The 17577-nt window shown below is 45.6% G+C and overlaps 1 protein-coding gene across 1 annotated transcript in view; it reads right to left on the reverse strand.

Annotated features, from left to right (window-relative positions):
• Positions 1 to 17577, reverse strand: part of SLC7A11 (solute carrier family 7 member 11) — a 66761-nt gene that overhangs the window by 39315 nt on the left and 9869 nt on the right. Inside the window, exons 4-5 of the mRNA XM_028522046.2 lie at positions 9146 to 9271; positions 5547 to 5646 (exon numbers count right to left, since the gene is read on the reverse strand). Coding sequence (XP_028377847.1) covers positions 5547 to 5646; positions 9146 to 9271 — 226 coding nt within the window. The remainder of the gene's footprint in view (positions 1 to 5546; positions 5647 to 9145; positions 9272 to 17577) is intronic.

Genomic DNA, 17577 nt, shown 5'->3' on the forward strand with positions numbered 1-17577 from the left:
GTGGTGACAAGTCCATCAAAACTTGTAGGGCTCCTGGCTGGTAGAGCTCAGTGGATTGAGCGTGGGCTGCAAACCAAAGCTTCGCAGGTTCGATTCCCAGTCAGGGCACATGCCTGGGTTGCAGGCCACAGCTCCCAACAACCACACATTGATGTTTCTCCCTCTTTCTCCCTTTTTTCCCTCTCTAAAAATAAATAAATAAATCTTTTAAAAAAACTTGTAGGGCAATAGAAGTATGACAATAGCATCACTCAGTTTTAGGGAACCAGCTTTCTAGATACAGAGGGCACGTAGGAACAGAAAATGGGATGAAAGATAAAAATCTCAGTTCGCACTTCCCCCTTTCAATTTGCTATTTTCCAGCATGCACCCCATCAAGCAACCTCACGTCACAAGGCTCTGAGGTTGCTGCCTTTCTTCCTTGTACATGTAGGCAGCTAATTTTAGGCACACTATGAGTCATCACACCATTAGCTGATAACTGAGAGAAGAACTTGCTGAATATTGTCCAAGTCCTGAACACTTTTCCGGGTCGATTACACGACAAGAAGCATTCTGGGCACACGGTATTACACTTTCAAGTTCTGCTGGACTGCAGACATTCACCCTACAGTTATGGGCCTAGAGAAATGCAGGGTCCTTTTCTTCCCTTTCTGACCTACTTTTCCTGTTCCAGAATGTGTACTGCACCTTTGACTTCTTTCTCCAACCCAGAGGGACGGCTGGAGAGCCTTCAAAGCACGGCAGCCCTCTCTCAGGGTTCCGGGAAAAAGGGCCGACGTGGCCACCATACCCCAGTGTGCATGCTTAGATCACTGGAGAGTGAGGACAGGAAAACTAAGGACTCACAATGGGGACGCCTGAATGTATAAAGACCAAGGCCCTTCAACTTCTTTATTTCGTAGGCTTGGGAAATTCCCACAAAATAAAAAACAAAATGACACTTTCAATACACTCTTCTGTTCTCTTAGTGTTCCGTAGAAGGTAAAATACCAATTACACAGGTTCACAAATGGGTCTGTAGGTCCAAATTCTCCACAATCTAAAACCACACAGCTGAAATGTTAGCCCATCAGCCTTTAATACACTTAAGCTTTCTTGTGACCTAAAACAGCGATGAGAAAACCCGTCATATTCCATCTCTATTAAAAAACTCATCTGAATTAACAAGTAGGCAGTTGATGTTCATGGTCATTCCAGAAAGACAACAGGCCCAAAATGGAGTCGCTTATGCTAAACCACATGTCCCCAAACCAAGACTTAATTATGGTTTCGGCTCTCCCAGAAATGGAATCTGAAACCACTCAGTCAGGAATCACCTGACAAGAACTAATGGGGTCACCCGCCGGATGGACAGAAACGTAACCCAGCCATCACGAACCTGCTCCTTTCTCCCGTCTAATAACCTCTTGCTTCCGCTTTCCTCAGCCTAGGAAACATCCCACACCCCTCCTCAGAGCTCCACCCTATCCACAGGATGGGATGCTGCCCGCCTGGAATTGATGTCTTGCTCACATAAACTCTTAAAATGGTTACTTTTATCCATTTATCTTCTAACACGGTGAAAGTGTCAAATACTTTAAAGATGTGTTTTAAGTAGAAATGTAAGTAGCTGAAAAAAACAGTCGTGATAACATTGATTTTAAAAATTAGCAGCCACAAATATTTTTTTTCAGGTAGGGGGTAGTGCATTTTTTCTTTTCAGATATTTTCTCATGACCACAGTGTAGGTTTCTAAAAACTGAGGTTGTAGTTATGCCAGGAAGGCGAGCAGCGATCAATCCTTATATCCAGAATGTGCACGCGGAGGGACTGCATGTGTTTGTTATCAGCCTGAGGCAACGGGAAGAACCCAAAGAAAATACAAAAAAAAAAAAAAAAAAAGCAAAACTGAACAAACAAAAAAGGCACACAACCTAAAAAAATAGTTCCAGGCTTCTCATGTCAAAAGTAAGCAGTTCCTTCTTAACACTTGCTTTAGAAGCATATTTTCCAAAAATGTTAAGCACGAAAGGACATATTTATGAAAAAAAGAACACAATTCAAATATTTACCATAGCCCCAGAGAATAGAGAGAAGGAAAAGGCTCGGGGCAGGTGGGGGCGAGGAGGAGAAAGCTTCTTATTTTGTTCCAAACATTCGCATCTCGTGGGAAATACACCTTTATGCTCCGCTCGCCGCCAGCAATGAATCCAGAGCATCCTCTGTGCTTCGCGGCTCCTCAAGGCCCCCAGAGAACGTTCACAAGACCTACTGCTCGGCTTTTCCACGATTGTATATACAAGGCGCTGACGGTGCATCCCAGGACCCAGCCGTGTGAATTATTTTAAACAGAAGCTTATTCTTTAGATTAGATTTGACACGACAGTACAAAATAATCCCAGCAGGTGCCTTAGAAAGACCAAATCCACTGAGGATGGAATTTAAAAGGAGGAAAAAAGACACTGAAAGCCTATTTTCTATCACACAGTTTAGAAAAAAAAAAAAATTCCCACCTACCAATATATAGCTCTGGCTCAGGTATGGGGCTAAAATTGGTGGAGCTCCCTTGGGCCACAGAGGGAACGGGCAGATACATTCCCCCGCATACAGACACTGGCAAGAATATAAAACTTGCTCTGACCCTACTCTGCGACCTGGTGGGCTGATGATTCCTTTCCCCCAATCGTGTTTCTGGGAAGGGGTTTTTATCATTCTGAAAAGGTTCTGCACTCCTCACAGCCAAAATCTCACTGTGTTCACATCCAGCGTTTGGCAGAGCCTTGCTCCTATGCAACCCCGAGGGAGGGGACCGGGAGCGGGGGTGGCGGGGGCTGAGCAAGCCCTCCAGCACAGCCAGGGTTTCGCGGCTTTGCCTGGCACCCGCGGTGGTTCAGTTCTCATGGCGGTGGCCGCTCTGGCCTGCGTCTACGCCTGCCCGCTTTCCTCTTCATCGAGCACTGCCACGGCGGCGGCAGCAGCGGGAGCACAGGCTCATGGATGCTGCCCCGTTTCTAGTTCCACAGCCCAGGCTCGTGCATCTATCATGAAGGTCAGAGGGAGGTCAGAGAGGCAGGACCCCACTTGGAAAGGGACTGAGCCCCACTCTCCCCGGGAGCTCTTTCAGCCTCCCTCTTGTTCCATTTCCACCCAGATAGGGCTTTTCCTCGGGAACTCCAAGCCCATGGACCATCTCTTCCAAACACAGCTTCATTTTTCTAAGACCGATGGCCACGGATTAACAACCAGGCCACTCCTACCTACCACCACGCGGCGCGCAGGTAGCGCAACCACCTGGTATCAAAGCATAGTTACCTGACTGTCTCCTACATACGCCGCTTGGGTCGGCTAACTCTTCACTCAGAACCCTGGCCTTGATTTCCAGGATTGTGATTGAACCCTAAGAATATAAGAAAACCAACAGTTTCCTGTTCTTTAAAATAGGGAGTCGACATGAGGATTCTATGGGTAGATGTGTCAATAGATGTTCATATAAACCCCATTTGCCCTATTAAAGAGCATTGAGATAAATTTTGGGGGCCCAACATGGAGCTACTCAGTTCCCCCAAACCAAGACAGCTCTGGGCTCTCTATTATTTCCTTGTGGCCTGTTCCTTTTCTAGTTCTTCTCTTCCTCGTTCCTTATCCTCTCTTCAACACAAGCGTCCTGCCTTCCGCCCCGGTGTGCAGTGCGTGGCCCGTGAGGACTGCCCACTTCATGAAGCGTTAACTTGAGGTTGCCTGCCTCGCCTACATTCTCTTTGTGAATCGGTTTAACGAGAGTAACAAACTAAATAGGAAGGTAATAAGATAATTGGGAATGAAAAGAGTCTTTATCCCTAAAGAAACCTACCAGCCCGCGAAAGCCTGCACGAGTGGAGATTTGCTCCACAGAAAGCAGGCGACCTAAATACCCAGTAGCTGGCTCGGCGGGGAGAGAGGCAGGAGGACACTTTAATATTCCGTGGGAACAGAGGCATGGTGCTCAAAAGCACAAGCAACTTCATTCAGTAGAATTAATCAAGTCTCCCTGGTGACAATCTCCACATCCCACATTCCTGGTTGAATATTGCCCGGCTCCCAGCCCTTGGCTCTGGCTGAAAGCTTCTGCCCCCTCCCCCCCCCCCCCCCCCCGTCCCCTCCTCCCCCCCCCCCCCCGCCCCCCTTCACTCCAGCGTCTCCTGGTGACCTTCCCCGCAGCTTGGCGGGTGCCCCGGGGCTCCCGAGCTCCGATCCAGGCGGAACAGTCGCAGTGGTTGATTCTGCCGCTCACCCTGTGATCACAGCTCCGTTCTCTTCTCTGCCCAGCAGCACATTGTGCTTTGGGCAAAAATTTTAAAAGGCTTCAAAATACTGAGGGATTTGAGACTGATGCTTACACACAATGGCTAGGAAGTAATCTGGTATGTACAAATATTTTATGTTAGACTCCTCAGAGCTATAATTTTCTAACAGCCTTCAGTAATTTTGATGTTTAAACAATACTTTCATGCCTAGCAGGCTTTCCAGCTGAAGTCACTTCAACTAAACCTTAACTAGACCGGTGATTTTCAACCAGTGCGCCCCAAGAATTGTTAAAACATGCTCTACCTGCCTAAGTAGTCACGGGCACTGACCTCTATTTCTCTTTGATTGTCAAGTAAAATATGACAACAGCCAACGCAATAGTTACCCAGTGGGAACGAATTGAAATTATATCTGTTTTTTGTCAGATCTGCAAAAAATATGTATTTTGCTGTGCCACAGAATTTTGGTAATTAGTTTATGTGTGTCTTGAGATGAAAAAGATTGAAAATCACTGCACTAGATCAATAAAATTCAATTCGGGAAATCCCACTCTTCCCACAATTACTGTTAGTTAAATTTCTGAACAAAGCAAGATGTAAATACAAAGTTCTAATGCTCCGACCAGAATGGTATTCCAGTTGGACACCCCTCAAAGGCCATAGATCCCCACGATGTCAAGATTTTAATGAACGTTGCCGTGTATATTTTGTTTTCCAACATTGAGTACATGTTAAGGAATCTGTGAGGTCCTTTAAAATGTCACAGATTGTCTAGTACCATTGATTTCATTATCTTGGTTTCTCCTTGCCTGCCCTTAGAGCACCTTTTTACCTCCTGGGAACATCTTACTTATTTCCATGCCTGAATTCCTTCTTCTCGTGGAAAGGGGGAGAACAATCGATCCCGATCTGTAAACACCCTTGAAGCTTCAGCCAAAAGGCCTTTTGACAAGCGAAGGAGCAGTCTTTAATATCTCATGGCACTACTACGTCCTTACCAATCCACACTTAGCAGTGATTTTTACTGCTTCTTAAGACCCAACATTTGTTTTTTTATAACACTAGGCTAAATCCAGTGCTCGCCTTGACCGGAAACCTCAGTGACGTTTGCGTTGTTACCTGCACAGGACCTGGCCAGGTAGGGGGAGCTACACCATCTTTCTCACTTGGACTAAAGGAAATTGCACTGGGCTACGACTATTCACGCTTGCCCAGCACTTTGCCTGGCAATAAATGAAAGTACTCAGAGTTAATGGACTGGACTAAGAGATATCAACTTACCAGCCAGCGTAGGCATACATTCCATAATAAAAAGCCAGTGGCAGGCCCATAATACTGGCATCTCTTCCTGAAAAGGCGTCTTTAAAGTGCTGTGTTTGCCCTGCAATGAGAAGACAAAAGATTTGGAGAGTTTTCAGAGAACTGGCTATTATTCACTCTTCAACCGCAAGCACAAGGAAGGGGCAAGATGGGGTGGGAGGGGTGGATATAAGCTACTGTTTCAGGTCTAGATTCTTACCCTCTGCCCATGGCCATTGTTATCTTTTAATACTTGGCCCGTTCTAGAGATGGAGTCCCGAAAGCATATCGGTCACCCCTCACACTACGTCACACTTCTCCTTTAATCAAATTATAGCAAAGAGGAAAATGGCATTTTTTTAAAACCCCCGTTTGAGTGTGCCTCTATTCTTGACAGAGCTCAACCACGAATGAAGACCAAGGATCTTTGGTGACCCTGCTTTAAGAGGCGTATGAGAGAATCCTCTCCAATGAAGATGACACGGCAGAATGCTTGGCAAGAAGTATCCATGCGTCCGTGCTCAAGGAGGAGGTGGCGAGACAGCCCAGAGTCGCCTTCTCACATCATATAACCTCCTGCTTTTCCCCTGTAGTTCATCAGACACCGACAGGAGGGGCTGGAAGACCTTGCACCTAAATCCGCTCCACCCCAGCCCACCCCCAGCTTCTCCGGTAAAGGAGTTGTACTGGAGTGCGGCCAGGCCCACTAGCTTGGGTCTTATGACTGACACAGTCAGTCTACGGCTGGTGTCACTCTAAAACAGTGAGGTACGTTAGCTGTGGCAGAGACCACAGGCCCTGTACAGTGAAAGCCCGTCTGTGCTGTTCTGGAGAATGGCTTGGGCCCCTTCCAGAAACTCGGAAAAGGAAATATACTGAACTCTAAAACAGCTACATTGTAAACACATTTTGCATTGACGTGTGCCTTGAACACTCTCGACGATCACATTTTTCTCTACTTTATGAATCATAATGGGCCCCTTTCTTGTGTATCTCTTGGATAATTACCAGAAAACAAAAATTCAGATTTAGCCAGCCAGTATTTGAAACGAAGCATATAAAAATGTCTTTCCCCAAGAGAACGGCCAGTGGGACTACCCACATGGGAACCACACCATTGCTTCAACGTCGGTCTTCGCGAGAGGGAATTACAGGCGGCGGAGGCTGCGCAAGACCTTCTCCCTTCACTCAAACCTCAGCGGCCGCCTCGGTTGCCCAGCAACAGCATACACGTCGGTATAACGTATGTGAGTTTGGAGACCAAAAGGAGCGGATGTTGAGTTATACCCTAAACGATTTTTCCCTGGAAGCATCTGAATTCCCTCATGTAGCTCAATTTTTTAAGTTATACAGTGAATTCAGAAATGGCTGCATCACTAAAACATCTCTGTGTCCTCATAAAAAGAAACTAAAAATGCTGGAACTCAGAGAAAGACATCTGGTGTATGGTTTTATGGTGATCTGGGCTCTACTTGACCTAAAGAGGCGGTATTCCTAGTTGTGCAGTACGGAATAATCAATCAGAGAAACCAAACTTTATAAAGATCAGGTCCCAAAGCAAATATCCTGGAAAGTGCCATTTTGAGATGATTACAAAAGAGAGGCATTTCCGAATGTGAGGGATATTTCGGCTGCATAACAGAGGTCATGGGAAGATGGTTGTGGCACTCAGAGGAAAGTTTCACGAATCCTCATAAGTAAACATAGAGCACAAAACTATTTTTAGGATTTGAGATCTGATTAGAGTAGACATACATGCACCATCTATATCAGCAAAAATGTTTTTCTTCCTTGAGTTTCAAATTAATATGAGCAATATGTGACTGAGTTAGAGATCAAGAAAATCACCGTTTTAGAGTAACAGAGTAAAGATACCTGCTAAGAATGCGCTCCAAAATGTTAACACTAACTTTAAATGTGGTAATACTCTCAAGGCGTTTCTCAGATTAGCTATATGAGGAAGCCTGGTCCCATTAAGCATCGACATCATAAGGTTTAATTAAAACATCATCCTAGTGCAAGGTGCAGAAAAAGATCCCAAAGACGTGCCGTGACTTCCGCTCTCAAGGAGCTTGCCGTGCAGTAACACCTGGGCAGCTTCCTCTCACTCCCCACACACATGCAAGTAAGCGGTCAGAAACAGACTCCCGGCTCACCGTCCACCAAAGAGATAAAGAAAGAAAATTGTCTTAGTGGTCAAGGGTGATATATCATCGTTTGGAACCTAAACCAGGACTCAAGGAGGGTCAGTGACCCAGGCGGAGTTTCTGCACTTCCCAAAAATGGAAGGCGCTCCGCACAGAAGACGAAAGAGGGAGCCCAGAAAAAGAAGGCACTCCCCAAAACAGACTCCTTTCCCTACATTCCTCAGGGATCAGATAAAATACGGACAGGCTGGCTGTGGGGAGGCCACGGGAACTCGGAGAGCCGGCTCACGGCTTCCCTTCATTGTGTTTACTCTGAGTTGGCCACGGTGGCTGTGTCTGATGAGGACATTTAGCCAGGAGAGCTCCAGGACCTCCCGTTGGGCTTGTTACCTGGACAACGGCAGCTCCCTTTCCTCAGCTAGCGGGGATGGCCCTTTCCTCATTCATTCTTGTTTAATGTCTCTACCGTTTTGCAGCATGCTGGCATTTCCTTTTGCCCTGTGCAATTCTTCTGCAGCTTTATTAAATTTTTCAAAAACTTCCTTTCTTGGAACTGGCAATGCCCACGTAAACACTAAACACTTAGCATGCCCAAGTCATGAGTCACACTCCTTTACAATCGCGTCTCGCTGCCCTGTTTATTGCCTGCTACCCTGCCCCTCGCTCATTAAATAACTCACCTGGACCTGTTTCTTCTTTTCCAACAGTGTCCACGGAATCCGGGCTCCTGCGTGTGCTGCCTTCCGAAAAGCCACCGAAATTCTAAATGACGTCACCCCCTCCACCACCTCGTCTTTCTTTCTTTCTACAGTCAACTCTATTAAGCAAGTCCTCCCGGAAAACGGTAGAAATGCAGAGTTTACATGAAAACAATATCACAATGAAAACTAAGTCTTCACAACCATTTTTGTCCTGTAACCATTTTTGGTTTTCAGGAACGCTACGCCCATATCTGACTCCTCTCCCGACCAGATTCCATGCTCAAGGTAAAAGGAAGAGTGACCATTTATGGTTACTAAAGGGAAAGAACGGTTGATCCTTTTTCACTATTTTCCAGGTATCTTTAATCTTCATTTCGATCACTGAACTATTCTGAAGTAAGAACAAGAAGACGTATGTATCAGTAGTTTAACAGCACGGTTTTTTTTTTTTTCACTTGAGGTTTCTCTTCAAACAGTTTACACCGAGACAGAATTCACGGAGGCCGTGTTCTGTTGCCCGGCCCAGTCTCAACGCTCTCATTGCTGTTCTAGCTCCAAATGCCGGCTCACCCTCAGCGTAGCGGCCTGTCGGACCCATTAGATGACAGTGCAGAGGTGACGTTCTACAAGCGGGGACTAACTAAGGGATGCGGCCAGCACAAGCGAAAGTGCGTGCTAGAGGAGACCAAAAGCAGACACGTGCTTTAAAATGCATTTATGTTTCGGTCCATACCTCTGAATAGCTGCATGACTCCAGGGACTATGATGATCAGGATCGCCACAAGCTTGCAAAAGGTGAGGAAGATCTGAATCCGGGCACTCCAGCTGACACTGGTGCTATTAAGGGCCATCACTACAGCTGGAAAAACAAACAAACAAACAGATGAAGTTACAAAAGGAGGATCCTCACTGGCATGAAGACATCGTAGGTCCCGGCCATCCATGAACCAAGGGGTGTTGGTGTAACCTGGAAGCATTTTGGAAATGCAGAAGCTCAGGCACCGCCCCAGACTTAAGGAGTATGGCTCTGTATTTCAACAAGATCTCTAGGTGATTTTAAGGCACATGAAAGTTTGAAAAGAGTTTAGTTTAAAACCTCTAGACAGTGAGAAGTCATCTCTAACTCTTTCCTGACGTACGAGTGAACATATATTGCACTGCCTTCGTGATTATATAAAAATATCTCCCAAGCAAACCCCAAAGTCCTCACAGCACGCAGTCAGATGGCTGACGTGGCTGGCTGTGACTTCAACGGGAGACAGCAGCCGCTGCCCGCTCCCTCCAGGGTTGTATGTGTACACAGTCACCTCCCAGTGAGAGTCACCCTCCGGAAGCAGTAAGATGTCAAGAACTTGGCTGGGACCTTATTCTTGACTCACAGGACTAGCCTCCGCCAGCACCTTCGGTTTTCCTCTCCACTTTCCAATTAGCATGTCAACGAGTGCCTTTCAGCCTACCCTCAATGAAGAGGCTTCCAAGGCATGTTTTGGGACTTGGGAAAAAAAAAAAAAAAACATTAAGTGATGAGTCCAGAAGAGTGCGCAGGCTAGGATGAACACTGGGTCTGAAGCCAGCAGAGTTCCCCTTTCTGGAAGATGCTGTCTGCAGCTTCCCAAGCAGCAGTCGGCCAGCCACTCTCTGCAGCCAGGCTGTGGACCACGGGAAACTCCAGGACGGAACACGCAGCATCCTGCTCCGTATTGCCAGCATCCAGCTTCAGGCCTGGCCCAGGAAGGGAGTCAACACGGTTTTGTTGAATGAATGAATGAATGAGCTGGATACTCAGATTAAGACAAAGCGCTACCTTCAGCCAAAAAGACATGAAATGGCTGGTGATACTTTAAGATGCTGCTTCCTACACTCCGCTGGAATGACTGAGGCGGTTCTAGACATCGGATTTCAACTTTAGGCTCTTTACAAAACCTTATGCTTAGCGTTACTCACGCCCCTCCCCCTGCCTAAAGAGCTACTCCATGCCTGATATTTGCAGTTATTGTCTATAAGCTTTGTTTTTAAAAGGTATATTCCCCCATCTCCAGAGATAAAATTAAAAAAAAAAAAACAGAATTGCTATATTTCAGATTGCAAAAGAAAGTTTTTCTTATGCACAGCAATAAGCTGTCATCATACTTCCCATGGCTTGACATAATCATTAACTCATGTCAGAATGTAAGATTCAGTACAAACGTTATTAATAACCTAAAGGAAGGTTGGCTAAGGTACATCGTTTTAATGGCTTACTCTGCATCCATTTAAAATTATGACGCAGGTAAATAGTTATCACAGGAAAGAATGTTCATGATATAATAGTGACCAGTACAGCCGGTGACCGAGATGGATAGATAGATAGACAGATAGACACACACAAGACAGAAAGAAAATTTTAAGAATCTAAAAATTATTTACCAAAGCATTAACATAAGGTATCTATAGAGCAGGGGTGTCACACTCATGTTCACTGGGGGCCACATCAGCCCCGAGGTTGCCTTCAAAGGGCCGAACGTAACTTTAGGACTGTGTAAACGTAACTGCTCCCTAACAGTTAAGCGAGAGCTCGGCACTGCTACCAGGTAGAAACAAGGTGCTGGGCCAGACAAAACCAGGTAGAGGGCCGGATTCAGCCCACGGGCCTTGTGTTTGCCACCTGTGCCTTACATGCTAGAACACTAAATAATTTTTTTCTCATTTGCTTTTCTGCATTACTTTTACAATTTTATTTGTAATAAACATGCAGCATTTTAAGCGCAAAATTATGAAATAATTTTTATTTTTCTAAAACTTGGAACATGGAAAAATTGGGGGCTCCGTAGATCCCACACAAAGTGAACTAGGGGTCTACTCATGAAGAAAGGCTTCAAAGGGGTACCGGTGAGAATGACCAGAAAGGGCGGGGGGGCCTGGATAAGCTACATGGAGGTTAAGGGGACATTTTTACCCACATCTGAAGCTGAAAACATGAAGACACAGGCCCATTCTGAATAATGCAGTGCATTATTTTACCAAAGCAGCATTAAGAGTCAAATTATTTTTTTCTCCCTTGTATAAAGCACTTATATATTGAGAAAAAAAATACAGTGCCACCTTGCTGTCTTCTTCATCATCCAGTGACTTCTTTTTCTGTCTCTATGCAAAGGACTCTGGGATAAAAGAGGCATCATATGGAGATTATTTTCTCAGTTAAGGAGATCCAGCATGGGCCTGAAAACAATCGAACTCATGTTCCTACTGCCGACAAAAGATCACTGTTTTCTTTTGAACAGAGCTCCTAAAACCAAAAACACTCTCTTTCTGAAAGTCCTTCACACTAGAAGAGAACTGTTACATAGAGAGGAAGGGAGAAGAAGAAAGAGAAAGAGAAAAAGGAAAAGAAAAAGGAAAGGAAGGAGGGAGGGAGGGAGGGAGGGAGGGAGAGAGGGAGGGAGGGAGGGAGGAAGAAAGAAAGGAAAGAAAGAGAAAGAAAGAGGCATTCTTATTTCTGGAACCTCTAACTATATTTAAGAAGAGGAAAGAAGGTTTGTTACTTTCATAAAGAGTATGAATACTAGCCCTGGCTGGCATAGCTCAGTGGATTGAGCGTGGGCTGTGAACCAAAGTGTCACAGGTTGGATTCCCAGTCAGGGCACATGCCTGGGTTGCAGGCCATGACCCCCAGCAACCGCACATTGATGTTTCTCTCTCTCTCTATCTCCCTCCCTTCTCTCTCTAAAAATAAATAAATAAAATATTTTTAAAAAGAGTGCGAATACTTAGCACCTACTGAAAAAGAGAAAAGGTATTCAGGATTTTCTTTTATATTTTATTAAGTCTTCTTAGAAAAATAGAAGACAAAATTAAACAAATATTATGAATCGATCATCTCACCTCACTTTGCTCTCAGATGGCTAAACCAAAAATTCTGGCGAAGACTGATCTCTCTCAAAGGTTTCTCAAGACTCTGCTTTATCTGAGTGACCAGACACCACACTCATTATGTGGCACACGGAATTCCATCTGAGGTGCACCTCTGAGGCCCTGCAGGGCACAGCTTAACAAGTGACAAGGCACCGGGGCAGAGTCGCCACAAGGTCCTCACGTGGCTGGTACCGCTGTGGTGTCATGCGTCTTCACAGAGAAATTTAAGCCTACGGATGTTGCTTACCCAACAATACTGAAAAGGGATTTGGGACTCACTAACTGCAAGAGTTTTCTGAGTCTCTAAAGCAAATAATATTTACTTTATTTTTTATACTCTATCTACCCATAATGTAATCATTTAAGAAATCTGAGTAAGTTCTCTAGTCCTAGTGTTACTTTCTTTGAATAATATTGTTAATTTTCACACAAGAGGAACTTTTTTTTTATCAATTTTGGGATGGTGATGATGCTGATGATGATGACAACAACGATGATGATTTTTATTTTGCTTATCTTAAATGTTCCCAAAATGCAAATACAGGAACACAGAGTTTTTGTCACTTACTTACGATGCAGTTTCCCAAGAAATGAAATGCGTCCCGGAAAGCCCTGTGTACAGATACCAGAGACGACAAACACATGTCTGAAGGGAGCCGCATCTGAAGCGCGTGGTCAGGGGCACGTTACGGACTGACGGCTCTGTGATTGAAGGAGCGGCAAGTGTGTCTTGCAGCGATCCTGTAACGGGAGTCTGCTTTTGCTCTTGCCGAGTGAGATAGCTGAGCCTGGACAGGTTGGGTTTTCTCCCAGGTTCAGGTTCTCCCTCGGCTCCTGACTTCTGACTGCCGTCTGGATGCTACATGATCGAGCCCGCGTGGGCTGTTGCCCTGTTTTTGCTAACAGCTGCCTGGGCTGCCTTTATCTCCTCCTGAGCATTTATTTTCTGGATGCATCGATTTCAGAGAAGATGTCCGAAGGTCCATACTCAGGATCTCGCTACTGGGGCTAAAAACTGAAAGCACGAAATGAATATGTAACTGCACAGAAACTTTTTTTTTTTAATATGACCTTTTTTCTCTCTCTTTCCTTTGGTTCAGACTGGCCTCACCCAGCACCCTGACTCACCGGCCTCCCTCTCCCCTGCATGTCCACTCCCTTCATCCCTCAGTCCTCAGGACAATGAGGTTCTGATCAGCATCAAATAACCTCAGGAAGAAAGCCTCCAGACTGTTGACCCCAGAGACACAGTTTCAACCAAACTAGAGAGAACTTCTAGGCTCAGTTGTGTTTCAGCTCCAGGCCCAGAAAAGCAGCAAACCCAGACGAAGCCATGCCGTGCCTGACATCAGGCCCCGCTGCAATGACCGATGACCCCCTACCCTACTGCTGACCCATCAGTAGAAACAATGACACTGACCATGACCCTAACTCCCTGGGTCACCATGGTCAACAATCTTCCCCCTGTAAAACCTGTCCCCTGGAAGCCACCGGGGAGCGCGGTCTTGGAGCATGACCTCCCCTGTGACTCCAGGCTGTGGGCGCTTCCCGAAACGAACCCTTCCTTTCTCTGGGCTAACTCCTGTTTGTGTCTTATGGGGCTCTGAGGCACACAGGCAAATGAACCCCTTTAGCCCGGTAAACAACTGTAAACTATTATTACATGGCAGACACCGTGCACAGATGTTCCAAGGATACTGCTGTTTAAAGTTCATATCTCTAAGATGTGGTTACCGTCACTGGCCTTATTTTCCAGATGAGACACGGGACATTAATTACCAAGCCTACGGTGACCCAGGCGGACGTGAGACAGGGTGAGAGCCCAGCAGGCGGACGCCAGTGGCTCCCAGGTCACAAGGAAGAAGTAGCTCACAAGATACACCATCTCACTTGTACTCCTGGTTCTCCCAGACTCCCGGTGGCTCCTCCTCTCTGCCAAGGTTCATGTTTGTCTTGGCTGGGATCTCGGGACACTTGGATGCCACCATGTATTAGTCATTCTCCTGAAGAAAATGGTGGTCGCCTGCAGGACGGGTGTATGTCCATACCACGCATACCTGCCTAAGGACCGGCTGTCTTGGTAGTTTGGTTATGGTAGGAAAGGAGTGAGTCTAGCCGGACTTCAGAAGAAGCAGCAAAGCTCCTCCGCACGCTATATTTGAAACGCTAGCACAGACCTAGATTTTCTGTCATGCAAGTTACTGATGCCAGGAAACACAGCCTTAGAAAAGAAACTACAGTAACACATTTGTAGAACAGGCTGATTTTTTTTTCTCACCATGCAATCATGTTATTCTGCTTGCTCCCCCTAATTATTCCCCAAGGTACGAGAAGCTGGTTAGTGCTGTCTCCTGACCCACATAAATGAAACTCCTACAGACTCGGAGAGGTTGGGAGGGATGGATCTGGGACCAGATCTCACATTCTGAGACAATATTTTTACTGGGGTTTAGTTTCAGGAGACCAGAGCAACAGATAAAAAAATTGTACACTTCAGTGCTTTTTGAAACTACAAAAACAGTGAGAATTCACGGAGTTCTGCAGAAGGTCAGAGGAGTACAGTCAGCGGTGGACTGGAGGGGAGTGGCAAACGTGAGTGTGAGGTTTCCCAGTCACACATCCGTGCGCCTCCGTGTTCACCACAACGGAGGGGTCTGTGGACTGGACAGACCTCTGGTCTTTGTTAACTGGACAGACCGTGAAGTAGAGTCCAGACGCTCCTGACTTACAATGGGGGTATGTTTGGATAAACCCAGTCTTAAGATGAAAATATTCTGAGTCAAAAATGCATTTACTACACCTAGCCTACTGAATACTGTGGCTTAGCCAGGTCTACCTTGAATGTGCTCAGAACACAACGAAAAAGCAAGCAAGCAAACACACAAACAAAAACCCCCAGCAACACAGCCCATGGTTAGAGCGTGGGGTGTGGCCCCTGGGGCTGGGGTTTGGTGGCTGCGCTGGATGCCACTGTCCGCACCAGGGAGAGAATCCGGCCAATTATCACTATAGCCCTGGAAAAATAAAACCAAACATGAAGTGTGGTTTCTACGGAGCACATATTGCTGTCACATCCTTATGAAGACCAAAAATCAAAAGTGGGACCACGGTTAAGTGAGGATTGTCTGTACTTTTTAAAGGGGGAGGGGGTCGTGAGGAGTAAATTAGCATTCAGGACCTTTCCACCCCGCTCCCACTCTCCTGTCTCAAATCGTTGGCTAACATTTCAGAAACACCTGAAAATTCCTTTTTTTCTGTGATTGATTACAGCCCAGCTCTCCTGTCCTGGAGAGAGATTTCAAACCACCACACACGATTCCTTCTCTGGGAAACACAAGGAGTGGTTCCCACGATAAACTCGGCTTGCTGCTTCTCACCAAACTCCACCCCAGCAGGCACAAAGCCGCCTGTCCTCCTGGCGAGGAATAACACAGACTGGGAGAGACCTGCCCCCAGGTAAGTGCCTCCTCCTCTATCCCTTCTCCACTTCCTGTTGCTCATTAAAGCTAGGACCAGCTCCACTTCCCCATTAGACCATGATTTACATTACCTCCCACTGAGTCATAACAATATACGGCTTTCCGTTTTAGTGCTTCTGATTATAGGAACATATTTCCTCACAATGTCAAGGCTGCGAAAGGAACACGAGTGTTATCACTAATGGCAGAAATAGACAGAAGTGTCCAGCTTCCTCCAAGGTTTACTCAGCCTCTTGGTGAAATAACTATTCTATCACCAATCTCTACTACAGAAAGAAGTTTTGTAAGCCACAACATACTCAGTTATCCTCACGTATAATTGCTTTAAAATTTTGATTTGAATGGTTACCATTTACTCCCCTAAAATTCAGATTTCCCCTTAAAATTTTTTAATAAAATTTGGGTCTTTAAGAAAATGATTATCCAGACTTAACTAAAATAGTAATGTGTTGTCATTATCCACCTTATTTGAAGGCCAAAGTGGGAAATATTTCTGAGTGTGTAAATGTTCACGTAGAATCTATTTGAAGTTTGCTGGATATTAAGCTTTTAATTAGTGACTTCTACTGACAATTTACAGAGCTCTCAAAAACCCTACACCTACTTTTTCCCTTTTCAGATATTATGCTTGTGATGTGATTCTGTCTCAGTCAACCTAGGGACAAAAGTATAATGGGCACAACATTGGCTGTCGGTCTGTCCCTTAGTGGAACACCAGATTTATCAAGAATTTTCTATGGGCCCTGGCTGGCGTAGCTCAGTGGATTGAGCGCAGGCTGCAAACCAAAGCATCGCAGGTTCAATTCCCAGTCAGGGCACATGCCTGGTTGTAGGCCATGGCCTCCAGCAACCGCACATTGATGTTTCTCTCTCTCTCTCTTTCTCCCTCCTTCCCTCTCTAAAAATAAATAAATAAAATCTTTAAAAAAAAAGAATTTTCTATGGGCAATTCTGCTAAAGCCCTTAAAATCGGACATCATTTCATCTTTCTACAGCCATTCAAGATAAATTATCTTTGCACAGTTTTTTTCCAATAAACAAAACAGACACTTGAAGTGGTTTAATAGTTAGCCCACATCACGCATCTAAATAATTGTCGCACGCACGAGGTGTGGATCCCAGGTTGCCTGCGTTCAGGGCCTGTGCTGGAGGCGCTCCCACCTGGGCACGTGGGATTCCTGCTGACCTCTCACCTCGCTGCTGCCGGGTGTGCCCCGGGTCACTCTCTTCCCTGTCCTGAAACAGTGCCTTACCTGTGCGTAACTGGAAGTTTTAGGAGTGTGGAATTCAGCTCTTTCTCTGTAGAGCTTTCTATTTCCGAGTAATTTAAACTTAATCAGATGTTGATTCTTAAAACAGTGATTCAATTAGCATCTAGAATTACATTATCATTTCCAGTAATTGTCGAGGGTTTGAAAGCTACCCTCGTCTCAGAAGGTAGCTTTTTACATAGCTATAAAGCTATATTTGGCTTTCTATCGCTTATGTAATGTTGTGCATAATCCTCTTTTTTCATTTCGTTTATAAAGATTCTCTGCTCTCTGTGCCCATTGATAAAAATGAGCAACTTCCGAATCTGGAGGCCACAAAGAAAGCTCCTAGTGGAGAAATGCTGCTAATAATCAAACAGAGACCAGAGACTCGTCCCAAGCATCAGTGGGCCGCTGGGCCCACGACACGGCCAACCTGCAGGATGAATGAGCGCCACGTGTACACCCAACGCGTACACTTCACTCCACGAGGCTAAATGCGTCCCAATTCAGCACGTTATCACTGAGGAGGGAGAACTTCGAAT

Source organism: Phyllostomus discolor, chromosome 8, assembly GCF_004126475.2.
Source record: "Phyllostomus discolor isolate MPI-MPIP mPhyDis1 chromosome 8, mPhyDis1.pri.v3, whole genome shotgun sequence".
Classification (NCBI taxonomy): Eukaryota; Metazoa; Chordata; class Mammalia; order Chiroptera; family Phyllostomidae; genus Phyllostomus; species Phyllostomus discolor.